At 39.0% G+C, this 26,619-nt stretch overlaps 1 protein-coding gene across 3 annotated transcripts in view; it reads left to right on the top strand.

The window, feature by feature from the left end:
• Positions 1-3,153: 3,153 nt before the first annotated feature.
• ACBD6 (acyl-CoA binding domain containing 6) overlaps positions 3,154-26,619 on the top strand; it is a 230,698-nt gene continuing 207,232 nt past the window's right edge. Inside the window, exons 1-3 of one of the 3 annotated variants that reach the window (XR_009522483.1) lie at positions 3,154-3,692; positions 10,727-10,791; positions 19,622-19,718. Coding sequence is in view for 2 of the 3 variants with exons in the window: in XM_060034971.1 (XP_059890954.1) it covers positions 3,471-3,692; positions 10,727-10,791; positions 19,622-19,718 (384 nt within the window). In the remaining variant the exon portion in view is untranslated. The remainder of the gene's footprint in view (positions 3,693-10,726; positions 10,792-19,621; positions 19,719-26,619) is intronic. The other 2 variants (XM_060034971.1, XM_060034980.1) reach the window with 2 other exon arrangements.

Below are 26,619 nucleotides of genomic sequence, written 5' to 3'. Positions count from 1 at the left end.
TAATTTATATACAGAAAAGTACAAAATTTTTAAGTGAATTTTCATAAAGTGAACACACTTGTGCAACCAGAATTCAGCTCAAGAAAGAGAACATCGCCAACACCCAGAAGCCCCCTTTATGCACCCTTCAGATTACTAACCCCAAGACTACTCACTATCCTGACTTCTAACATCACAGATTCATTTTGCCTGACTTTGAGCTGTATATGAATGGAAATGTACAGAATTAGCTCTTTGTTGTCAGGTTTCCTGGGCTCTACATTACGTTTATGAGGTTCATTCATATGTTGTGTCTGATTGTAAATTAGTTCATTCTTGCTGCTGAATAGTATTCTGTTGTGTAAACACACTACAGTTTATTGTTATTACTGTTGATGGTTATTTGGGTGTTTCCAGTTTGGGGAGATCAGGAATAGTGCTGCTGTGAATGTTCTTATACGTGTCTTTGGATGAATGCATATATTACATGCTTGCTGGGTAGAAGTAGAATTGGTCATGTTTACCTTTAGTAAATAGTACCAAACATTTTCCCAAAGTGGTTGTATCAATTTACACTCCCACCAGCCATGAGATTTGTGCTTGCTCTATTCCCATGTTATTTATACTGTTGCAGAATACACAAAAAGGTGAAAACTTCTAAATATATTCTACAGGTCTACTATTACCCTGACACAAAACTGAGAAAGGACAGAACAAAAAGGAAAACTGTCAGTCATCTTTAAATAGGGCTGTAGAGATACTAAAGAAAATATTAGCAAACTGAACTTAGAAATAATTAAAAAACAAACAAACAAAAAAGCAGGACCAAGACCACAGTGAGTTTATTCCAGGAATAGAAGTGTCATTCAACATTAGGAAATCTATTAACATAACACATTAAAATTTATATTAATTTATTAGTGTTTGTTAATATAATTCATTAAGTTCCTATTAATATCATTGTTCATATAATTCATTGAAGTAGAAACTTTATTAATATTTCCTTTAAAAGATTAAAGTAGAAAAAACATAATCTCCAGGGCTGCCGAAAAAACTGTTGATAATACTTAATTCCCATTTCTAATAAAAATTCCACAGAGATATATAAATGTCCATGTACCTTCCCTTCAGTCTACTTTTCAGATTCATCATCTATCATTACACCATATGCAGGCTAATTTCTGACTAAAACAACTTACAACTTTGATTTTTCCCTTGTTTCTCTACTTATTAACTGTGCAGCCTTGGGCAAGTTACCTAACCACTCTGTGTTAATTTCCTGTCTCAACTGGAAATAACTGTACCTACCTTAAGCAGTAAGAATTAACTCCCTTAAACAGTAAGGGAATCAATAAGTTACTATTATCACTTTTTAATTACAAGATTTTGTTCATCAGCCATCCTTTGACTGGACCATGAGTGCCCTGAGAGCAGGGACTAACAGTGGTACATTTGGGATACTCAAGGAATGTTTGTTGAATCCTGATCCAAGGTTTCTCATCTTCCTGCCTTTTTTCTTTGTTCTCTCACCCTGTTTACCCCTTCTCCCCTGTCCACCTATCTAAAGCCTAACCCCAAACAGTGAATAACCATTCTTTAGAACACTTTCTTTGTACCATTCTGATGGTGCTTATTACAGTGTTTTGAGAACTAAATGAATATAATGTTGTTGTTGTTGTTTTTAACAACACTTAGGACATAATAACCACTCAGTAAAACTTAACTATTGATGGAAGAAATTTTCAGATATTGAGGTATGGGGAAGTCACTCTAGCTTATACGTTGATTTAGCTTGAACTTTATGCTATCTAGAACAGCCCGCCTTGTAGCCCATCAACATGCATTGTATATCTGCTCTAATCAATAAAGAAAAGAGTGCACTCTCCAGAAGTAAAGAACGTCCCTTCTGAAGACAGAGATAAAAGTCTCCCTTTCTGGGACATCAATGCTAGTACTCCTTTGATGATAAGGCTCCTTTCCTAGGTGCCAAAGCCATACTAACTTGCCGTGGACAAGCTAATCTGTTTTTTTGTTTGTTTGTTTGTTTTTAACTTTGAAGGAATGTACTCTTATCAGGTTTGATGTTCTTTCTTCTGAAAGAACATAAAATTGTGCTGATAAACCGTGCTTCTCCAGAGCAGTTCCTCAGAGCTCCCGAGAGGCTAACTCCTGGACTACAGTCCTCAGTTTGGCTCAAATAAAACTCTCCTCTATTCTTTTTAAATTTATTTATCTTTGGCTGCATTGGGTCTTTGTTTTGGTGTGCAGGCTTCTCATTGCGGTGGCTTCTTTTGTTGCGGAGCATGGGCTCTAGGCGCGTCGGCTTCAGTAGTTGTGGCGCAAGGGCTTAGTTGCTCCGTGGTATGTGGGATCTTCCCGGACCAGGGCTCGAACCCGTGTCCCTGCATTGTTAGGCAGATTCTTAAGCACTGTGCCACCAGGGAAGTCCTCTCCTCTACTCCTATTACAGATTGGTTATTGACTATTTTCTTTGACACTATCACAATCACGTTATAGTTGCTGCAGTTTTCTGAGTTCGTCCAGGGCAGAACTATGTAGTACATTTTTGTTTTCACTTTTCAAGGTCTGCCAAAGCACAGTGGCAAAGGCTGAGCTGGGAAGAAGCACCGCGCTAAGGGCCCTGGGGTGTGGGTGGGGTCCCATAAAGTTCAGCGAGATGGGGGTCACGGACGCATGCAAAGCAAGACACGGATTGGACCAATCACACAATTTGGGCGCAGAAGGCCCCATCTCCCAAATTTCCATTCACTATTCAAGTTAGAACCAAACTCTCCAGCAACGGATGCAGGTATCCGAGGCCCATTTGGGGCGCTCGGGACACCTAACCTTGGAAGGCGGGCGCAGGCGGAACCTTCGTCCTCAGCTCCAAGTTTCCCACAACTCCGCTTCTATCGCTACACTACCAAATAGACGGCCTCCTTCCCCCACCCACGATGTCCCAGTATTTTCAACGAAACGATTAACAGACACCTCAACAAGTGAGGACTGTTTCTCCAAGCAGCGTTCCCCCAGCGCGGTCGCATGCATCCCGCAACATAGCGGCGGTTCTCAAAGAAGGGCCACCCACGCTTCCCCCGCCCAGTGAGAAAGAGGCCGCCGGCCGTAGCTCCGGGCGCGTGCTCTGCCGCTGACGCCGCCCCGCGCCCACGCCGCCCCGCCTCCTTCTCTCCAGGACTTCCTGCTGTGCTGCTCGCAGACCCCCGCCGCGCTGCTGCAGGGACCTGACCTATTCGGAGCGCGCTGTTAGCCAGGGGTACCGGAAGAGGCCGGGCAGCGGGGGAGAGCTGCAGAGGGAGGCGGAGCCCGTCACGCACGCCCAGGGAGGGCAGGGGGAGAGAGGGAGGCACAGTTAAGCGAGGAGCGCGAGGAAGTGAGCTTGGGTCCGACTTGAGCTCTGGCTCAAGACCGAGACTGGTGGGCCAGGACCCCAAGCCGGCGTCACACCCCGTCTGAAGAAGACAGGCGGTCACATGGCTTCGCCATTCCTGCTTGCGGGAGCCACTACGGGCGACAGCGGCGGAGAGCTGAGCTCGGGGGACGACTCCGTGGATATGGAATCCCTCCAGAGCCCGGAGACCGAGGCGTCCAGGAGGCTGACAGAGCTGTTTGAGAAGGCTGCCGCGCACTTCCGAGGCCTGGTTCAAGGGGCCAGCAGGGAGCAGCTCTTGTACCTGTATGCCCGGTACAAGCAGGTAAAGTCGCAGGGAAGGGGTGGATGCGGGAGAGCGACCACAGGCCTTCTCTTTCCTCCAAAAAACAGATAGTAAACGTGCTTGATTAATGGTTAGGTGTAATGAAGTTTGTATGTGTATGTGTGTTGTTTTTTAATCATCTGCTAAGGATTAGCATCATTCTGGACATGGAAAGGACCTGTCTGCTATCCGAGGAGTGATATTTAGCTGACCCTGAATGACAGTTTTTCTGTGTCTTCTCTGACTTGCTTAGTGGCCTTGCACTTACGCTTTCACCAGCTTCAGAACATTTACAAAACAAGATTTATCGTTCACTCTTGCCAGAGGGTCGTTTGGAAGTAAACGTAGTAATGTTAAAAAAACATTTCTGAGAATAATACGATTGTAATAAAGAGGGTGATGCAATGCAAAGTAAAGTATTACTACTTTTATTATTGTGATTTTTTTTTAACCCTAAATATCTTAGACTTATGTTTTGGCTGAATATGCTTGTGTTAGATACAGTTATGAAAATTTTAGAGCTAGAAAACACCAGATGAAATAATGCCCTTCTCTTAGGAATAAGGAAACCCGGAGAGAGTAGATAACTTGCCTAGGGTCATAGAGAACTAGAACGAGATTGTAGCTCCTGACTCTAAGGCTTCAAAGATTACCTGGAAGTATGGAAATAATAAAAATGTCATATGAGACATCTTTAATTTATCCTCAAAGAGTAATTGGGTTAGAAAAATAATTGCTTTATCATAATCGACAAATACTTGTTCATCATCTTTTATGGCAAAACACTTGGGTGTTATGCCTGTGGGGGATGCAGAGAAGCAAAAGCATCATGACACTTGCCATCAAGAGACTTATAAAGTTACTTGAGGTGTTTAGATTTAAACATGTGAAAAATCGCGCACGAGAGTTAAATAACAGTTCAGGAAAACTCCAGCTCTTTGGAACACTGGAAGGAATGAAGTTCTGGATAACAGCCCATTTTATGCCTCTTGGTATCTGTTTCCCCCTGTATTCTTTTAAAAAAAAAAGTTGTGGGGACCCTCTGTATTCTTAAACTGAATATACTAAGTAGAGATGAACCTTCTTTTGAAGATTCATGAATATCTGTTAAAGTGACCTGAGAGATATAGCTGGTAGGAACAAATGGTATAAATTATAGTGTTGAAGGAAAATATGCCTGAATTGGCCTCAGAATTTGTTTTCATGCAGAAGTCCTGGATATCTGTTTTCTCTTTGGTCATTTATCCTGTCCTAATAACATTAAAATGAGACTTTCAGTTATTTAACAAGAATTTATTGAGCATTGCGCTTGGACCAGTAACATGGCTGACTGATGATTCCCTGAGCAGTATAAGACTAATTTTCTCCAAATTTCCTAAAAACATTGTTTTTCTTTCTATGACATATATTTATTGATACTAGCATCATCATTATTAAATATCTGATATTCGAGTCATCAGTGAACTATAGTCACCTGTCAGCTGGCAACCATCTGTCTCAAATATACTTCATCCAGATAGTCTGGAAGAGGCGTGTGTTCCTCACCCTCTTGACATTAGTGTGGTTAGAGATATTCTGTTTCTGGAAATAAAATTCCTCGTTATTGGAGAATAATTATTACAGAATTAGAGAATAAGATTATGCTTACTTAGATATGTTAGGGCACACAGTGTTTATCAATCTCTTCTAAATATCTTGTTTTTATCAGAATTCTGTGGCAGTATTAAAAATAGCATCTTTGATAGAATAACAAAGTTGAAAGTCCAGTATAATTCCTGTATGGTGGATCAGAATTTCTCATAAAATAATTACATTTCTCATAAAATCAACCTTTATCATAAAATAATTACATTTTCTTTTCCAAATAGCACTCTATTTTGTCAGCAGGAAGAGGCTGAAAATAAGCTGAGATGTGAACCTTACTTAATAGAAGGCACCTGCCTTCTATTAAGGCAGACAGTAAAGAGATTTGCAAATTGTAAAACACTGTCACTTTTCTCACTAAATTTTTTTTGCTTTAAAATATATCAGGCAGAGCCCTAACATAACATAATAGCTCTTTTAGTCTTGGATAAGCCTATGACTGCACAATTATCTTTTAGTGAAGTTTCAGAAAGATCACACCAATTAACAGGGTTTTTTTGGTCCTCCATGCATTAGCCTGCACTCTCCCAGCAAAAGATAACTAATTGACACCTGTGAAACTAGAGGACAATGAAAATTTGAAGCTCCTGTTGAGGAACCTTCAGCATTAGCACAGGTGGGGATACTCAGCATGTCCTCCTACTTTAACCTGGGTACACTTGATTCACTGGCATTTACCATTGTCAAACTTTGTTGAAATACTCTGTTTCAGGGGCACTGATATATCATACATATATCAGAGAGAACAGAGTTTAGATGATGCTCTGTTAAAGTGCTGCATTTTATAACTGTTTCATAGCTTAGGATTCATCATCCCTGATTTGGAAACTGTTACTTACGATGTCCTAAAATCCTGTAGTTTTATTTTCCCAGTCTTTGTGGATCCAGAACTATTCTTTGAATTTGGGAATACAAAAGCTTCTGTATCAGTGAGGATACTGGGTCAGCTGCTGAACTTTTATTTTCATCTCACATAATGGTCTGGAGGTAGGTGATCTAGGGCTGATAGGGTGCTTCTGTTTCATGTGATCATCCAGGGGCTTAGTCTTTGTCTGTCTTGTAGTTCAGCCATCCCTCAAGGCAGCAGTTCTCAAACTATGGTCCCCTGATAATCCCTCAGACTTTCACAGAATATAAAGTCAAAACTATTTTCATAATAATACCAAGACACTACAGGCATATCTCAGAGATATCAAGGGTTCAGTTGTAGACCACTGCAATAAAGCAAATAGCACAATAAAGTGAGTCACGTGAATGTTTTGATTTCCCAATGCATATAAAAGTTATGTTTATACTATACTGTAGTCCATTAAGTGTGCAAAAGTGTTATGTCTAAAAAATATATATACCTCAATTAAAAAATACTTTATTGCTAATAAATGCTAACCATCATCTGAGCCTTCAGTGACTCATAATCTTTTCGCTAGTGGAGGGTTTGAAATACTGGGAGAATTAGCAAAATGTAACCCAGGGACATGAAGTGAGCAAATGCTATTGGAAGAATGGTGCCGATAGACTTGCTTGATACAGGGTGTCCACAAACCTTTAATTTGTGAAAAACGCAGTGTCTGCAAAGCACAATGAAGCAAAGTGCAGTAAAACGAGATATGCTTGTATTTGCCTTTTTTCTGTGCTGTCATGGCAGATAAAACTGCTGATGTGTTAGCATGAATCAAGGCAGTGGCAGCAGACTGTACTGGTAGTTATTTTTTTTTAACCACTATGTACTCTGAGTTAAAAAAAAAAAAAAGGCCAGTTTCACTTTAAAATGTCTTTGATGAAGCAGTGAAAATTATTGATTTTTATTCAGTATTAACTCTTGAGTACACATCTTTTTACTATTGTGTGTGATGAAATGGGGGTACACACAAAATACTTCTCCTGCATACTGAATTATGTTGGTTGTTTTGAGGAAAAACACCTGTGTAATTTTTGGTTGCAAGTTGAGCTACCCACATGAAACATGATTTTTACTTAGCAGAGCAACTCACTGATAAACTATGCTTATTCAGATTTGAGCATTTGGCATACAGTTCCTTGAAAATGAGTGAAGTCAGACTGTCACTTCAAGGAAAACAACTGACAGTATTTGTTGCCAGTGACAACATTTGAGCCTTCAAGTGAAAATTAAGTTTGGAAAATCTGTATCTGCCACCCGATCTTGACAGCTTCCTAATACTGAAAAACGTTTTTGATAAGATTAGTGGAGGTTTTAATGATTGTGAACTTCTGGTATTGTATGTATAATGAATTGTGTCATTTGGAAGATCTGCGGAACTCAGTGAACTGTTTTTTCAAATATTTCAGGGAATGAGGTTACAAATTATGTGTGGATAAAAGATACATTGAAAGTGCAGGTCAGACCAATGGATTTTAATGTAACAGTGTGAAAAATTTGTTGGTATCACTTCAGATTCCACATTGCAATTAACCTTAAAGAAATGCCACTTGTTTAGTTTTGGTGTGATATCAAAGATGAGTATCCACAATTATCTGAAAATGCTACTAAAATACTTTTCTTTTCTAACAACATATCTCTGTGAAGTTGAATTTTCTTCATTTACTTCAACCAAAACAGCACATACTGCAATAGATTGAATGCAGAAGTAGAATACACCTGCCTTCTATTAAGGCAGACAGTAAAGAGATTTGCAAATTGTAAAACACTGTCACTTTTCTCACTAAATTTTTTTTGCTTTAAAATATATATTTTTCATAAAATTTTGTTATTTATGTTAACATGTAATGAGTTTATTATTTTTAAATGAATTAATACATATTTTAAAATTTCATTTCTAATCTGGTAAATATTGATAGATATAACCCACATAAACAAAAGCTCTTTGGGGGGATCAGTTTCTAAGAGTGTAAAGGGATTATGAGACCAAAAGGTTTGTGAACTGCTGCCCTAAGATTCTCTTCCCATGGCCAGAGATAGCTCACCATACGCATGTTCTAGCCAGGGCAGAGGGAAGGGGAAGAACAAGCCCCCCTTTCTTCCCCCACCCCCCACCCCGGTATGCAGGCCTCTCACTGTTGTGGCCTTTCCCGTTGCGGAGCACAGGCTCCGGACACGCAGGCTCAGCGGCCATGGCTCATGGGCCCAGACGCTCCACGGCATGTGGGATCTTCCCAGACGGGGGCACGAGCCCGTGTCCCCTGCATCGGCAGGCAGACTCTCAACCACTGCACCACCAGGGAAGCCCCAAGCCCCCCTTTATTTATTTATTTATTTTTTTTTTGCGTTACGCGGGCCTCTCACTGTTGTGGCCTCTCCCGTTGCGGAGCACAGGCTCCGGACGCGCAGGCTCAGCGGCCATGGCTCACGGCCCCAGCCGCTCCGCGGCATGTGGGATCTTCCCAGACCGGGGCATGAACCCGTGTCCCCTGCATCGGCAGGCGGACTCTCAACCACTGCGCCACCAGGGAAGCCCCCTCCTTTCTTTTTAAGGAAGATATTTATATCACTTTCACATACATCCAGCCCCCCGAACCTGGGCAGAAGTTGCATGGCCACATGTAATGTTCAGCTCAATGACCATGTGTCCGGCTGAGACTTCTATTACCATAAGAGAGAGGAAGGATAGATACTGGTATTTGTTTCTGCCACTGGCTGTTGTCTGAATAAAAAAACCACAAATAGTAATAACTGCTATTTTTATGATGCCTAGTAGTTTATCTCATTTCATATTTCTAACACAGTAGTTCAAGTGATTTTAGAGATGCCAGAACTGAAGCCTAGATTCTATGTGGCATATAAAAGAGTGTTGTATAGTAGAGTAATATTGGACTTTGGTGTCTAACAGTCCTGGAGTCAAGTCTTGACTCCTAATTCAAGATTTACTCATGTGTGAGCTCCTCTGTACTCATTTATAGAATGAATTTGTAATGGCAAGCCTAACAAGATTGTTGTGTGGCTCATTTGACATACATATGTGAAACTTCTGGTTTATGGTGATTGTTCAAGAAAAGCAGCTCCTGATCTTTCATCATTTCTTCCCCCGTCCCATCATGACCGGGCTGCCCCTGTGTAAATGTACATTTTAATAACAGCCAGAGGGCCATGTGATTAATGGCTAAGCAAATGATAGAGATGATGGTTGTTAGGAGCTCAGAGATGGATGAGATCATTGTAGATGGAAAGGGTTCTTAGAATTTGAACCTTGAGTGGGACTGCAAGGAGATTTAGCACTTTGAAAAGCTGAGAGAAGAGAAGTCTTTTTAGGTGAGGGAAATAACATGAGCAAAATAGAATAAAAATTCTAAATGCAGTGAGTAGATCAGTCTGGTTAGTGAGTAGACCATCAGTTTGATTTTAGCAAAATGCAAGTGTGTAAGAGTAGAAGGAGGTAGTAGGAAGGTCTTTGAGAAGTAGATGGGGTCCAGATTGTGGTATTTAGCTTTAGGGAAAATAGGTATTTTGTTGAACACATGCCTAATGTATTCATTTTATATGCAACAAACATTTTTTTACTGCCTTAAGTTAGACGCTATGTTATGTGCAATGAGCGACTTAAGAATGGTTTCTTAGAGGCTATATTCTAATAGCAAGATGAGACTACACAAACCTTGCTAACACAAGGTAAAAGTGAAAAGTGCCATCAGAGAGGTATAGAGTAAGTGCTGTGAGGGTTCATCAGAAAGGGAGATTACTGCTGGCGGTGGGAATCGAGCTGTGTAGTGAATTCTACAGTTGTGTGAATTTCACTTATGCTTATTCACAATGAAAATAATTACTGTGTAGTTTAACTACAAGTGTTTGAGGATTAAAAATAAGTATTGAGCACAAACAAGAGAAGACTATTGTGGAATAAATAGAATTTATATTATTGAGAAACCTTGAAATTTTTTTTGTGTGGCTTTTAGCATCTAAATTTATGTTGACTAGTTTCATAATAGGGCACGTTAAAAATAGTGTGCTTTATCCTGGAATTTGAGAGAGATAAAATGCTGAAAGTGTTATGAGAATCAACACAGACAGACGGTATGATGAATTCTGATAAACTGTACTTTAAAGCTTGTTTTATTGCATGTTTAAAAATTCTTCTACATTACAAATGGTAATAAGGATTGCATAATCTATATTTATAATTTGTTTCATATATATAATTTGTCTACGAATTTAGGAATGCACTGTCACCCTTTTTTTTATAATGTATTACACTGTTAGATAACAGTTTTTTTATGCAGTAAGCCAAAGCAGCCTGTATTTAAAGTTTGTTTTTTGGTTTGCTTTTGCAAAGCATGTTAAATTTTGTTATTTTATATGATGCAGATATTTTCTAACCTATAGTTATGAAGTATACATAATAGATTTAAAAATTAGAAGTTTCTCTGACATTTCTTTGAAAAATAAGTTCTTGATTTTACCCCCCTCCCGCTTGATTTAGGTCAAAGTTGGAAATTGCAATACTCCTAAACCAAGCTTCTTTGACTTTGAAGGAAAGCAAAAATGGTAAGAAATTCTTGGGATCTAATGGGGTTGTTGTAAATGGCTTATGTGTTTAGGAATTAGAAAGTAGTGAGCAGATTAAAGAATTAGTTTTCTATTAATCTCTTTCTGCTGTAGACTGTGCTAATGATAGGCAGTTGGGAGAGAGATTAAAAGAATCCGATTTTAGTTAAATCTCCTAAAGGATTCTTATGCCATTGATGTTGGTATATAAGTAGTTCACAACAGACACACATTCCTTACATATGAATTGCTTCTTAGAGAGTGACCAAAAGAGCTATTGGTTGGAATTTTCCTTCCCTGTCATACAGCCCCTAATGGGACACCACTTCTCCCCTCTGGAGGGATCTTTGGAGGAAGGCCAGGAGGTTGGGAAGGTAGAAGAGCAGGGTAAATCCCAATTTTTTTACTCTTCTCCCCTTCGCAATTTTATCTGCTCATTTCTAGTGCCCTTCTGTTTCTTGCCCACCCATACCATGGTGAAGAAGTGCGTATAATACCCTGTTGGGCAGAAGGGGGAAAAAATAGATAGTGAGTCTACTTCTTTCCTGAATACATAAAAAAGATTATGCCCTCCTAGATTTTTTTACTTAGAATTCAGAGATTACCTCTTATCATTTGAGGCCTTATTTCCTCTTACCTTGTCTAAGTGAAAAGAGAGAAATTGCATACAATAGGGAACCTTAGTTATAGAAGGAAGGACTTTGGAGCATCAGCCCTAGAATTAAAAGTAGAGAGAGTAGGGTTTAAAAAGAAAGATGAAATATGGTTATAGAGAGAAGAAGCATATTTCACAATGTGGTCCCCTGGACAAGTTGCCTGTCTAGGAAATGTTTGTTACTCAGCTCTGAGGAGATGTAGAGCTTGAACCCGAATGCAAATGTTAATGTCATTAAGCACAACTGTTTAGTTCAGCTGACTTTATTTTGTGTAAGACATTCTCAGTGAAGGAAGCAGTGCTTTGATTTTCATTCTGGCGCAGGTTTTCTTTGCTGATGATAACAAAAAGTTCTCTGACTGGCATTTTATTACTGTTGTAGAGAATACCTGATGTAAATTTTATTGTGAGTTTTTTGTTTTAGTTTAAGAATTATAATTCACCATTATTTTTTCCCCCAAGTTTGCCTGTTATCTCACTGTTTTTAATAATTTTTAAAAGTTTAGACTTTACAACTGCTATAATTATAATCCAGTCAAGAATCATCAATGAAAAAAAAAAAGAATCATCAATGGATGTTAAAATCATTAGATGAAAAACTACTAGGGAACAATATTCACACAATCTGATCCACAGTTTACTTATTGATTACAAAGAGGAAACCGGGAGATACTGCTTTTACTAAGTCCTGACTCCTATCACGATGGGACAAACTGCTGTCATGTGATGAATTGTAAACGACATGTCACCTATATGTTGCTCTTGCCAAATATTTAACCTGATTCTAGTCATGATTAATCATTTTTGGCAAGAACACTCTGTAGGTGAGGAAACAATCAGACAAATGCAAATTGAAAGATATTTTATAAAACAGCTGGTTCAGACTCTTAGAAAATAGCAATATCATGGAAGACAAAAAGTCTGAAGATACATGAAACTCAGTGCTGTGTGTAAATCTTGATTGGCTCCTCATCTGGGAGAAGAAAGCTATAAAGAACCTTTTGGGGAAGTCAGGGAAATCTGAATATGGTCTATATACGTTTATTTAATAGTACTGATATTAAGTTTCTTCACTTTGAAGAATATATATTTGGGGTAAAGTGTTATGATGTATACAAGTAACTTTCAAGAGATTCAGCAAAAATAAATTTAGGAAACCTCAGAAAGATGTTCTGTTCATCATAGGAGCAGGCAGGTAGTGAGAAAACTGTGGGACTGAGTTCTGTTTTACAGTAGATCAGTGGCTGTACTTCCCGGTTGGAGGTAGAAAGAATTGGCAGGGAAAAGCCATGAAGGAGGCCTGTCCTAGCAGCTGGCAAAAAAGAAGAAAAGGAAAACACAGAAGGGGGCTCAGGACTAAAATATTGCCCTTGGTATTAAATTGCAGGAAGTCCCTACCTTCTTACTCACTGTATTCTTATCTCTGTCTTCACTTCCCCTCGCTTTTTTTTTTAATTTAATTTAATTTATTTTTTTATACCACAGGTTCTTATTAGTTATCCATTTTATACATATTAGTATATATATGTCAATCCCAATCTCCCAATTCCTCACACCACCACCACCCCTCCCCCGCCACTTTCCCCCCTTGGTGTCCATACGTTTCTTCTCTACATCTGTGTCTCAATTTCTGCCCTGCAAACTGGTTCGTTTGTACCATTTTTCTAGGTTATACATATATGCGTTAATATACGATATTTGTTTTTCTCTTTCTGACTTACTTCACTCTGTATGACAGTCTCTAGATCCATCCACGTCTCTACAAATGACCCAATTTCGTTCCTTTTTATGGTTGAGTAATATTCCATTGTATATATGTACCACATCTTCTTTATTCATTCGTCTGTCGATGGGCATTTAGGTTGCTTCCATGTCCTGGCTATTGTAAATAGTGCTGCAGTGAACATTGGGGTACATGTGTCTTTTTGAATTATGGTTTTCTCTGGGTATATGCCCAGTAGTGGGATTGCTGGGTCATACGGTAGTTCTATTTTTAGTTTTTTAAGGAACCTCCATACTGTTCTCCATAGTGGCTGTATCAATTTATATTCCCACCAACAGTGCAAGAGGGTTCCCTTTTCTCCACACCTTCTCCAGCATTTGTTGTTTGTAGATTTTCTGATGATGCCCATTCTAACTGGTGTGAGGTGATACCTCATTGTAGTTTTGATTTACATTTCTCTAATAATTAGTGATGTTTCATGTGCTTCTTGGCCATCTGTATGTCTTCTTTGGAGAAATGTCTATTTAGGTCTTCTGCCCATTTTTGGATTGGGTTGTTTGTTTCTTTAATATTGAGCTGCATGAGCTGTTTATATATTTTGTAGATTAATCCTTTGTCTGTTGATTCATTTGCAAATATTTTCTCCCATTCTAAGGGTTCTCTTTTCGTCTTGTTTGTAGTTCCCTTGACTGTGCAAAAGTTTTTAAGTTTCATTAGGTCCCATTTGTTTATTTTTGTTTTTATTTCCATTACTCTAGGAGGTGGATCAAAAAAGATCTTCCTGTGATTTATGTCAAAGAGTGTTCTGTGTTTTCCTCTAAGAGTGTTATAGTGTCTGGTCTTACATTTAGGTCTCTAATCCATTTTGAGTTTATATTTGTGTGTGATGTTAGGCAGTGTTCTAATTTCATTCTTTTACATGTAGCTGTCCAGTTTTCCCAGCACCACTTATTGAAGAGACTGTCTTTTCTCCATTGTATATCCTTGCCTCCTTTGTCATAGATTAGTTGACCATAGGTGCATGGGTTTATCTCTGGGCTTTCTATCCTGTTCCATTGATCTGTGTTTCTGTTTTTGTGCCAGTACCATATTGTCTTGATTACTGTAGCTTTGTAGTATAGTCTGAAGTCAGGGAGTCAGATTCCTCCAGCTCCGTTTTTTTTCCTCAAGACCGCTTTGGCTCTTCGGGGTCTTTTGTGTCTCCATACAAATTTTAAGATATTTTGTTCTAGTTCTGTGAAAAATGCCATTAGTAGTTTGATAGGGATTGCTTTGAATCTGTAGATTGCTTTGGGTAGTATAGTCATTTTCACAATATTGATTCTTCCAATCCAAGAACATGGTATATCTCTCCATCTGTTTGTATCATCTTTAATTTCTTTCATCAGTGTCTTATAGTTTTCTTCCTACAGGTCTTTTGTCTCCCTAGGTAGGTTTATTTCTAGGTATTTTATTCTTTTTGTTGCAATGGTAAATGGAAGTGTTTCCTTAATTTTCTGATCTTTCATTGTTAGCATATAGGAATGCAAGAGATTTCTGTGCATTAATTTTGTATTCTGCAACTTTACCAAATTCATTGATTAGCTCTATAGTAGTTTTCTGGTGGCATCTTTAGGATTCTCTATGTATAGTATCATGTCATCTGCAAACAGTGACAGTTTTACTTCTTCTTTTCCAATTTGTATTCCTTTTATTCCTTTTTCTTCTCTGATTGCCATGGCTAGGACTTCCAAAACTGTGTTGAATAATAGTGGTGAGAGTGGACATCCTTGTCTTGTTCCTGATCTTAGAGGAAATGCTTTCAGTTTTTCACCATTGAGAATGATGTTTGCTGTAGGTTGTCATATATGGTCTTTATTATGTTGAGGTAGGTTCCCTCTATGCCCACTTTCTGGAGAGTTTTTATCATAAATGGGTGTTGAATTCTGTCAAAAGCTTTTTCTGCAGCTATTGAGATGATCATATGGTTTTTCTTCAGTTTGTTAATATGGTGTATCACATTGATTCATTTGCATATATTGAGGAATCCTTGCATTCCTGGGATAAATCCCACTTGATCATGGTGTATGATCCTTTTAATGTGTTGTTGGATTCTGTTTGCTAGTATTTTTTGAGGATTTTTGCATCTATATTCATCAGTGATATTGGTCTGTAATTTTCTTTTTTTGTAGTATCTTTGTCTGGTTTTGGTATCAGGGTGATGGTGGCCTCATAGAATGAGTTTGGGAGTTTTCCTTCCTCTGCAGATTTTTGGAAGAGTTTGAGAAGGATGGGTGTTAGCTCTTCTCTAAATGTTTGATAGAATTCACCTGTGAAGCCATCTGGTCCTGGACTTTTGTTTGTTGGAAGATTTTTAATCACAGTTTCAATTTCATTACTTGTGATTGGTCTGTTCATATTTTCTATTTCTTCTTGCTTCAGTCTTGGAAGGTTATTCTTTTCTAAGAATTTGTCTATTTCTTCCAGGTTGTCCATTTTATTGGCATAAAGTTGCTTGTAGTAGTCTCTTAGGATGCTTTGCCTTTCTGCAGTGTCTGTTGTAACTTCTCCTTTTTTCATTTCTAATTTTATTGGTTTGAGTCCTCTCCTGCTTTTTCTTGATGAGTCTGGCTAATGGTTTATCAATTTTGTTTCTCTTCTCAAAGAACCAGCTTTTAGTTTTATTGATCTTTGCTGTTGTTTTCTTTGTTTCTATTTTATTTATTTCTGCTCTGATCATTATGATTTCTTTCCTTCTACTAACTTTGGGTTTTGTTTGTTCTTCTTTCTTTAGTTGTTTTAAGTGTAGAGTTAGATTGTTTATTTGAGATGTTTGTTGTTTCTTGAGGTAGGATTGTATTGCTATAAACTTCCCTCTTAGATCTGCTTTTGCTGCATCCCATAGGTTTTGGATCATCGTGTTTTCATTGTCATTTGTCTTTAGGTAGTTTTTTATTTCCTGTTTGATTTCTTCAGTGATCTGTTGGTTATTTAGTAATGTATTGTTTAGCCTCCATGTGTGTGTTTTTTACGTTTTTTTCCCTGTAATTGATTTCTAATCTCATAGTGTTGTGGTCAGAAAAGATGCTTGATATGATTTCAATTTTCTTAAATTACTGAGGCTTGATTTGTGACCCAAGATATGATCTATCCTGGAGAATGTTCTGTGTGCACTTGAGAAGAAAGTGTAATCTGCTGTTTTGGATGGAATGTCCTATAAATATCAATTAAATCTTTCTGGTCTATTGTGTCATTTAAAGCTTGTGTTTCCTTATTAATTCTCTGTTTGGATGATCTGTCTATTGGTGTAAGTGAGGTGTTAAAGTCTCCCACTGTTATTGTGTTACTGTCGATTTCCTCTTTTATAGCTGTTAGCCGTTGCCTTGTGTATTGAGGTGCTCCTATGTTGGGTGCATATATATTTATAATTGTTTTATCTTCTTCTTGGATTGATCCCTTGATCATTATGTAGCGTCCTTCCTTGTCTCTTGTAACATTCTTTATTTTAAAGTCTATTTTATCTCATATGAGAATTGCTACTCCAGCTTTCTTTTGATTTCCATTTGCATGGAATATCTTTTTCCATCCCCTCACTTTCAGTCTGTATGTGTCCCTAGGTCTGAAGTGGGTCTCTTGTAGACAGCATATATATGGGTCTTGTTTTTGTATCCATTCAGCCAGTCTATGTCTTTTGGTTGGAACATATAATCCATTTACACTTAAGGTAGTTATCGATATGTATGTTCCTGTGACCATTTTCTTAATTGCTTTGGTTTTTTTTTTTTTTTTTGCGGTACATGGGCCTCTCACTGTTGTGGCCTCTCCCGTTGCAGAGCACAGGCTCCGGACACGCAGGCTCAGCAGCCATGGCTCACGGGCCCAGCTGCTCCGCGGCATGTGGGATCTTCCCAGACTGGGGCACGAACCCGTGTCCCCTGCATCGGCAGGCAGACTGTCAACCACTGCACCACCAGGGAAGCCCTTGGGTTTGTTTTTGTAGGTCCTTTTCTTCTCTTGTGTTTCCCGCTTAGAGAAGTTCCTTTACCATTTGTTGTAGAGCTGGTTTGGTGGTGCAGAATTCTCTTAGCTTTTGTTTGTATGCAAAGCTTTTGATTTCTCCATTGAATCTGAATGAAATCCTTACTGGGTAGAGTAATCTTGGTTGTAGGTTCTTCCTTTTCATCACTTTAAATATGTCATGCCACTCCCTTCTGGCTTGTAGAGTTTCTGCTGAGAAATCAGATGTTAACCTTATGGGAGTTCCCTTGTATGTTATTTGCCATTTTTCCCTTGCTGCTTTCAGTAGTTTTTCCTTGTCTTTAATTTTTGCCAGTTTGATTACTATGTGTCTCCACGTGTTTCTCCTTGGGTTTATCCTGTATGGGACTCTGTGTGCTTCCTGGACTTGGGTGGCTCTTTCCTTTCCCATGTTAGGGAAGTTTTCGACTATAATCTCTTCACATATTTTCCTTTCACTCTCTCTTCTCCTTCTGGGACCTCTATAATGCGAATGTTGTCGCGTTTAATGTTGTCCCAGAGGTCTCTTAGGCTGTCTTCATTTCTTTTCATTCTTTTTTCTTTATTCTGTTCCGCAGCAGTGAATTCCACCATTCTGTCTTCCAGGTCACTTATCCGTTCTTCTGCCTCAGTTATTCTGCTATTGATTCCTTCTTGTGTATTTTTCATTTCACTTATTGTATTGTTCATCTCTGTTCGTTTGTTCTTTAATTCTTCTAGGTCTTTGTTAAACATTTCTTGCATCTTCTCGATCTTTGCCTCCATTCTTTTTCCGAGGTCCTGTATCATCTTCACTATCATTATTCTGAATTCTTTTTCTGGAAGGTTGCCTATCTCCACTTCATTTAGTTGTTTTTGTAGGATTTTATCTTTTTCCTTCATCTGGTACATAGCCTTCTGCCTTTTCATGTCTATCTTTCTGTGAATGTGGCTTTTGTTCCACAGGCTGCAGGATTGTAGTTCCTGCTTCTGCTGTCTGCCCTCTGGCGCATGAGGCTATCTGAGAGGCTTATGCATGTCTCCTGATGGGAGGGAATGGTGGTGGGTAGAGCTGGCTGTTGCTCTGGTGGGCAGAGCTCAGTAAAACTTTAATGTGCTTGTCTGCTGATGGGTGGGGCTGGATTCCCTCCCTGTTGGTTGTTTGGCCTGAGGCTACCCAACACTGGAGCCTACCCGGGCTCTTTGGTGGGGCTAATGGCAGACTCTGGGAGGGCTTATGTCAAGGAGTACTTCCCATAACTTCTGCTGCCAGTGTCCTTGTCCTCACAGTGAGACACAGTCATCCCCCACCTCTGCAGGAGACCCTCCAGCACTAGCAGGTAGGTTTGGTTCAGTCTCCTGTGGGGTCACTGCTTCTTCCCCTGGGTCCCGCTGTGCACACTACTTTGTGTGTGCCCTCCAAGAGTGGAGTCTCTGTTTCTCCCAGTCCTGTTGAAGTCCTGAAGTCAAATCCCGCTAGCCCTCAAAGTCTGATTCTCTGGGAATTCCTCCTCCCGTTGCTGGACCCCAGGTTGGGAAGCCTGACTTGGGGCTCAGAACCTTCACTCCAGTGGGTGGACTTCTGTGGTATAATTCTTCAGTTTGCGAGTCAGCCACCCAGCACTTATGGGATTTGATTGTATTGTGATTGTGTCCTTCCTACAGTCTCATTGTGGCTTTTCCTTTCTCTTTGGATGTGGGGTGTCTTTTTTGGTGAGTTCCATTGTCTTCCTCTTGATGATTGTTCAGCAGTTGGTTGTGATTCTGCTGCTCTCGCAAGAGGGAGTGAGAGCATGTCCTTCTACTCTGCCACCTAGAACCAAAAATCCCTCCCCTTGCTTTTTTTTTTTTTCTCCCCTTGCTTTTGATGTCCCTGCCCAAAGCCTCAGGATCTACTACTAGCAGCTTAGAGATGAGATAACAGCAGAAGGGGAGGTATATTTCTCACATCTTAAAATGAGAAGTTTGAAGCATTTCCCACAGAATATTATTTTGTGTGACGGTTAACATATTACTGAAATGCCACAAACACAGTTAATTCGTAAGATGGGAACTACTCCTATTGTTTGTAGACCATACATTCTCAACAGGGGTTTGAAATTTGGGTTTGGGGGAGTTTTAAAATCTTAGATTGTAAAAAAAATAAAAAATAAAAAAAATCTTAGATAGTATAATAGTGTGTCATCTTCCAAAATTCAGCAGATGTGCAATATATGTGTAATTTTAAAATTTAACGGGGGAGGGTGATTAGGGAAAAAAATGTCTCAAAGGGCTCCTTTGGTTGGGTGATAAGGTCTGTATTGCTGTGGACCAATGAAATGCAAAAAGAGAAGGCTACTCATATATGGCTTGTTATATCTGTATCTCCTGACCCTTAAAATGTGTGTGCCTTTTTTTTAATAATAAAAAGAAGAAATATACTGTTTGTATTCCTTACATAGTTAATGATAGGTCATTTTGGATATTCTCTACTTTAGGGAAGCATGGAAAGCACTTGGTGATTCAAGCCCCAGCCGAGCAATGCAGGAGTATATTGCTGTAGTGAAAAAATTAGATCCAAGTTGGAATCCTCAGGTAAGACCGAATGATTGTAAATAATATTTTCCAATAACATATTATCTTTCTCTCAAATAAATGTTTAAAACTAAGCTTTAGGCTTAAATAACATCCTTAAAGTTTTATTTTCTCAAATCAAAAGATTATAAAGTTATTGCAGTATTTATCTAAAAATATTATTGCTTATATGTTAATCAGCTACTGATACTGAGAACTTCTCTGAATTGTAGAGCATTTTTAAAAGCATAATTGTAATTTCAGTCGTGTAAAAACTCAATTCATTTCAGAATCTGAAAGAGTTTAACTTGAGATCATATTATTATCTTGAGAAATGGAAGGTTTTTTTTTTTAATGAACACTTTCTATGAAAGTACAGAATGCTTGTTGATAGGGGTAAAATATGAATGACATGCTTTCTGCCATTATGTAAAGTACCTTATAGAATATAAAACGTATCAAAAATAGAGTAACAGTATAAAACAATAATAATGCGAATGCTAGGGTATCCAGTGGAAGAACAGATTACTTTGGACTTTGGCGGCAGTTATTACGTTGTTACATATTTATTACCAGTATGAAGGAATTTTGTTCCACCAGTGATGGAATCTTAAAATGTCAGAGTTGTAAGGAATCTTAAAGATTTATATGTTATGACATATAAAAGTATATCTTAATTATGAGTACAAAGGGGGAGAGATAACCAAGTTAGGATAGCTCTAATGATACGACTGCCTTTTGGAAATCATTGAAACATTTCTTGATGTTTTTGATGTTCATGAGTATTCATTCTCAGAAACATTCCTTTTTATTAATATCTTTTATAAAATGTCAAGTTTGCATACAGATATATACCATAAAGGTCGTAAGGACTTAAACTCTGAAATTCAGTGGTAAAAGCAGGTGCATCTCTGAGCTGAACTCAGCCTGAACACAAATGGCATGATATTTATTTATTTATTTATTTATTAACATCTTTATTGGAGTATAATTGCTTTACAATGATGTGTTAGTTTCTGCTGTATAACAAAGTGAATCAGCTATACACATACATACATCCCCATGTCCCCTCTCTCTTGCGTCCCCCTCCCACCTTGCCTATCCCACCCCTCTAGGTGGTCACAAAGCACCGAGCTGATCTCCCTGTGGCACGATATTTAAAAAAAAACAAAAACAAGACTTGAAATTGCATGCCTTAAGTGAGTCCTTACTCTTCAGGTCCAGCCGCTGTGGTCTCAGTTCTTCCCTATTGACTTATACTTGACTGTTTCTGATGCCTGGCTTATGTAGGTGTTTTGAGTTGATAACTTCTGATAAATGACGGAATTTATGATTTCTTACCTTCAATAATTTAATTACTAAGTAAAATTCCGTTAACTATGACTCTTACAAATGCACAGTCCATGTAGTTAGGTAGTTCTTCCTTAGGGAAACCCAAACGGGCATTAAGGATGTTTTTAAAAATATCTGAATCTTACCTATTGAACTTACAAAACTTGAGTAGACTAAGCAGAACCAAAGATACTTTCTTTTTTTTTTCTTTTCTTTCTTTTTTTTCAACATCTTCATTGGACAAAGATACTTTCAAGTAAAAATGATTCTTTAATACATTGTTCTAAAAATATGTTAACATCATAATCTAGTCGTAAACAGGAATTTTATGTTTCATTTACGTTTTAATTTTTAGTTTAAACATTCTGAGCTGGTCCCTTTGACTCATAGCTTTTTTTCCGCCTTCTTTTTGATTGGTATGGGGCAGATCATAATCTCAATCTCAAGAGATTTGGTATTTGGTTCATTATCTTTTAGGTTAAAAGAACCATTTTCTTTGATATTTGTTTCTAAAAATGATGAAATAATAACGACTCTTATGCTGAGTGTGTTAAGTTCTTTTCAGGTATTGCCCTTTGAAATCTTCATAAGAATTTTAAGAATTAGGAACTATTACTGTCTGTATTTTAAAAAAGAGAAAATTCAGGCACAGAGAGGCTTAGTAACTTTTCTAAGATTAGCCAGCTAATGAATGGTGTTGCCAGGATTTGGACCTATGCTTATATGAGTCCAGATCCCCACCCCTAATCACTCTGCTATTTGTTCTATAGCTGAGATTATGTGTATTAAAAAAAGCATGTAAACTTAAGTGTATGGAAAATTCAAGTAAAGATATTTATTTTAAATTTATTATTTAAAAATTTTGTTTTATTTTTGGCTGTGTTGGGTCTTTGCTGCTGAGCGCGGGCTTTCTCTAGTTGTGGCGAGCAGGGCTACTCTTTGTTGCTGTGCACGGGCTTCTCATTGCAGTGGCTTCTCTTGTTGAGGAACATGGTCTCTAGGTGTGCGGGCTTCAGCAGTTGTGGTGGGTGGGCTCAGTAGTTGTGTCTCACGGGCTCTAGAACGCAGGCTCAGTAGTTGTGGCACATGCGCATAGTTGCTCTACGGCATGTGGGATCTTCCTGGACCAGGGCTCGAACCCGTGTCCCCTACATTGGCAGATGATTCTTAACCACTCCGCCACCTGGGAAGCCCAAGATAGTTACTTTTTTTTTTTTTTGGCGGTACGCGGGCCTCTCACTGCTGTGGCCTCTCCTGCCGCGGAGCACAGCCTCTGGACGCGCAGGCCCAGCGGCCACAGCTCACGGGCCCAGCCACTCCACAGCATGCGGGATCCTCCCGGACCGGGGCACGAACTCGTGTCCCCTGCATCGGCAGGTGGACTCCCAACCACTGCGCCACCAGGAAAGCCCCCAAGATAGTTACTTTTTAAATCAAAGCTACATGGTACCTTGAAGTATAAAATGAATAGTGCTTTAAAATGTAACCCTTTGCCTGTTTTCTGTTTTGTTTCGTCTTTCTCAGGAATGTACTGTGAATGTCTAATATAATCAAGGCAATTCTTTTGCTTTTACTTACATAGTTTTTTGGGAGGGAGGCAGAGAGGGTGAGTTTTTGTTTGTTTGTTTTTTAATAAATTTATTTATTTTTATTTTTGGCTGCATTGGGTCTCTGCTGGAGCACACGGGCTTTCTCTAGCTGCGGCGAGCGGGGGCTATTTGTTGCAGTGCGTAGGCTTCTCATTGCAGTGGTTTCTCTTGCTGCACAGCAGGGGCTTCAATAGTTGTGGCTTGCGGGCTCTAGAGTGCAGGCTCAGTAGTTGTGGTGCACGGGCTTAGTTGCTCCGTGGCACGCGGGATCCTCCCGGACCAGGGCTCGAACCCGTGTCCCCAGCACTGGCAGGCAGATTCTTAACCACTGCGCCACTAGGGAAGTCCCAAGGGTGAGTTTTTAATTTTGGTATAATTTTTCTTTCTTTTTTTTTTTTTTTTTTGCGGTATGCAGGCCTCTCACTGTTGTGGCCTCTCCCGTTGTGGAGCACAGGCTCCAGACGCGCAGGCTCAGCGGCCATGGCTCACGGGCCCAGCCGCTCTGTGGCATGTGGGATCTTCCCGGACCGGGGCACAAACCCGCGTTGCCTGCATTGGCAGGCGGACTCTCAACCACTGTGCCACCAGGGAAGCGCTATTTCTATTATTTTTGACAAATAAAAATTATATATATTTAAGGTATACAATGTGATGTTTTGGTGTTTGGTATATATCTTGTGAAATGATTATCACAGTAAAACTAATTAATATATCCCTCACCTCCCATATTTATCATGGTTTTATGTGTGTGTGTGACGTGTAAAGTTTCAAGAATAGTACAAGACACTTCTGGATGGCCTTTGTCTAGTTACACCAGTGTTTTTTTTTTACATTTGTTTTAGCATTCTTTCTCTATTTACTCATAAATACATATATACTACATATAAATAAGTTTTTTTGGAATTATTTTATTATTATTTTTGAACTAAAAGTTATAGACATCATGTCCCTTTACTACTTAATACTTCAATATGTTACTATACTGCAGTTATCAAAATTGGTAAATTTTTTTTTTTTTTGGTGTCATGAATTCTTTTGAAATTCTTTTTTTTTCAGAACCCTGGGCTCAAGAGTTCCTACAGGGCATGCATGTGTGTGTGTATGTGTGTAGATATGTGTGTGTATACATATTTCTTTTAATATAAAAATTGTAAATGTATATTTAAGGTATATAATATGACGATTTGATGTATATATACATAGTGAAATGATTAGTCAAGCTAACTAATATAACATCTCCTCTCATAGTCACCTTTTCTCTATGTGTGTGTGATGAAAACACCTGAGGTTTACTCTCTTAGCATACTTCCAGCATTCAATACAGTGTTATTAACTGTAGTCATCATGCCTGTACATTAGATCCCTAGACTTATTCATCCTACATAACTGCAACTTTGTACCCTTTGACCAATATCTTGCTATTTCCCCTAGCCATTGGTAAACAACATTCTATTCTCTGCTTCTATGAATTTCACTTTTTAATTTTTTTAGATTCTATATATGAGATCATATAATACTTGTCTTTCTCTCTCTGGCTTATTTTACTTGGCATGATGTCCTCCAGGTTCATCCACGTTGTCATAAGTGGTAAGATTTCCTTCGTTCTCATGGCTGAATAATGTTCTGGTGTGTGTGTGTGTGTGTATACACACACACACACACACACACACACTATATCTTGTTTATGCATTCATCCATACATGGACACTTAGGTTGTTTCCGTATATTGGCTATTGTGAATAATGCTAAAAACATGAGAGGGCAAGATATCTCTTTGAGATCCTGATTTCATTTCCTTTAGATGTATACCCAGAGGTGAGATTGCTGGATCATACAGGAGTTCTATTTTTAATTTTTTGAAGAACCTCCATACTGTTTCTCATAATGGCTATAGCAATTCACATTCCTACCAATAATATACGATTCTCTTTTCTCAAAATCAGGAATTTTAACATTGATTCAATATTACTGTCAAATCCATAATTCATATTCAAGTTTATCATTTATCTAAAATATGTCTTTCATAGTTATTTTTAAAAATTCTGATCCATCATCCAGTCCAGGATCATGCATTGCATCTAGTTGTCATGTCTCTTTAGTCTCCTTTAATCTGGAATGGTTTCTCAGCCTTTCTTTTTCTCTCTTGACTGGGATATTTTTGAAGAGTATAGGCCACTTATTTTGTAGAGTGCCCCTCAATTTGTTTGTCTGTTTTCTCACGAGTAGCTTTAGATCGTACGTTTTTAAGAGGAATACCACAGAATTCTTCTCAATGCATTATACCAGGACATACATGATGTCTGTTTGCCCCCAAATTGGTTGTTAACATTGATCACTTGCTTAAGGTGGTGTCTGCCAGATTTCTCTACTGTAACTTTCCTTTTTCTCCCTTTGTAATTAATGAGTAATTTGTGGGGAGATACTTTGAGACTATGTAAATATCCTTTTCCTAATCAGATTTCACTGACTACTTTTAACATCCATTAATGATTTTCTAACTCCATCATTTCTTCTACATTTATTATTTGGCACTCCACTGTAGGGGTGGGCTTTCTCTTCTCCCCTATTTATTTATTCATTTTCAAGAACTGTGAAAGGTGTAGGATTGTACCCTACTTGCAAGCTAATAAGTTAGCCTGTTACTGTTTCTTAGGTGCTGGCTGAGGCTCCTGGGTCTGAGCCAAAGGGCTTTATTATTCACGGCATGGCAAACTGCATGAGCTTCATTTGATTTGCATCTGTTTCTTGTATCCCCTAAGTCCCACAGGTATGATGCAGGTGGGCCTAGATGGATTCCTGCATATGCAGTGGGTTGTGCTATAGGGAAGGAGCACTGAGCTTTGGGGATTCACCACTTTTATAGCAGGTAGAAGCAAGCCTGCTATTTGTGAGGGGTTGGGAAGACGTGACGTCATCCCTGAAGGTGGCTTACTGTACGTACAACCCTGAGAAAAGGCCTAGATAAAGAGTGGTCAGAGGGCTTCCTTGGTGGTGCAGTGGTTAAGAATCTGCATGCCAATGCAGGGGACACGGGTTAGAGCCCTGGTCTGGGAAGATCCCACATGCCGTGGAGCAACTAAGCCCGTGTGCCACAACTACTGAGTCTGTGCTCTAGAGCCTGCAAACCACAACTACTGAGCCCATGAGCCACAACTACTGAAGTCTGCACACCTAGAGCCCGTGCTCCACAACAAGAGAAGCCACCGCAATGAGAAGCCTGCACACCGCAGTGACGAGTAGCCCCCGCTCGCTGCAACTAGAGAAAGCCCGTGCACAGCAACGAAGACCCAACACAGCCAAAACTAAATAAAATAAAATAAATTAACTAAAAAAATAATAAAGCTTAAAAAAAAAGAAAAAGTGGTTAGAGCCTGGCATACTGAACATGAATGTATAGGGATGCTCAGGGCCCATGGTTGATTGCCTCACCCAATATATACCAGTATATACTCATAGATTTCTATTTTATTCAATGGGTAATAGTCAGTTACCATCATTATTTGGCCACTGAGAGCTCATTCAAGATGGCTCCCCTGTCCTTTTGATACGTCTCCATCATTCTTTGAGCACTTTCTTACTTTCTGGCACAAGATGTTTCAGGCTGTATTAGTCCCCTAGGGTTGCCATAACAAAGTACCACAAACTAGTACTTTGTAGTTTAAAACAAGAGAAATTTATTCTCTCGTAGTACTGGAGACCAGAAGTCTGAAAATAACGTGTTAGCAGAGCCATGCTGTCTTTGGAAGCTTCAGGGAGGAATCCGTCCTTGCCTCGGCCAGCTTCTGATGGCCTCAGATAGTCCTTAGTTTGTGGCAGCATAACTCCAGTTGCTGTCTCTGTCTTCACATGGCCTTCTTCTCTGTCTCCAGATCTCCCTTACTTTCTCTTATATGGACAACCAGTCATTGGATTTAGGGCTCACCTTAAACCTCATCTTAACTTTTTCCCCTAGCTTTATTGAGACGTAACTGACATATAACATTGTGTAAGTTTAAGGTGTA

The sequence above is a fragment of the Delphinus delphis genome, chromosome 1, assembly GCF_949987515.2.
Source record: "Delphinus delphis chromosome 1, mDelDel1.2, whole genome shotgun sequence".
Taxonomy (NCBI): domain Eukaryota; kingdom Metazoa; phylum Chordata; class Mammalia; order Artiodactyla; family Delphinidae; genus Delphinus; species Delphinus delphis.
Note: the sequence above shows the minus strand (reverse complement) of the source record. Positions and strands in the feature narration are given on the sequence as shown.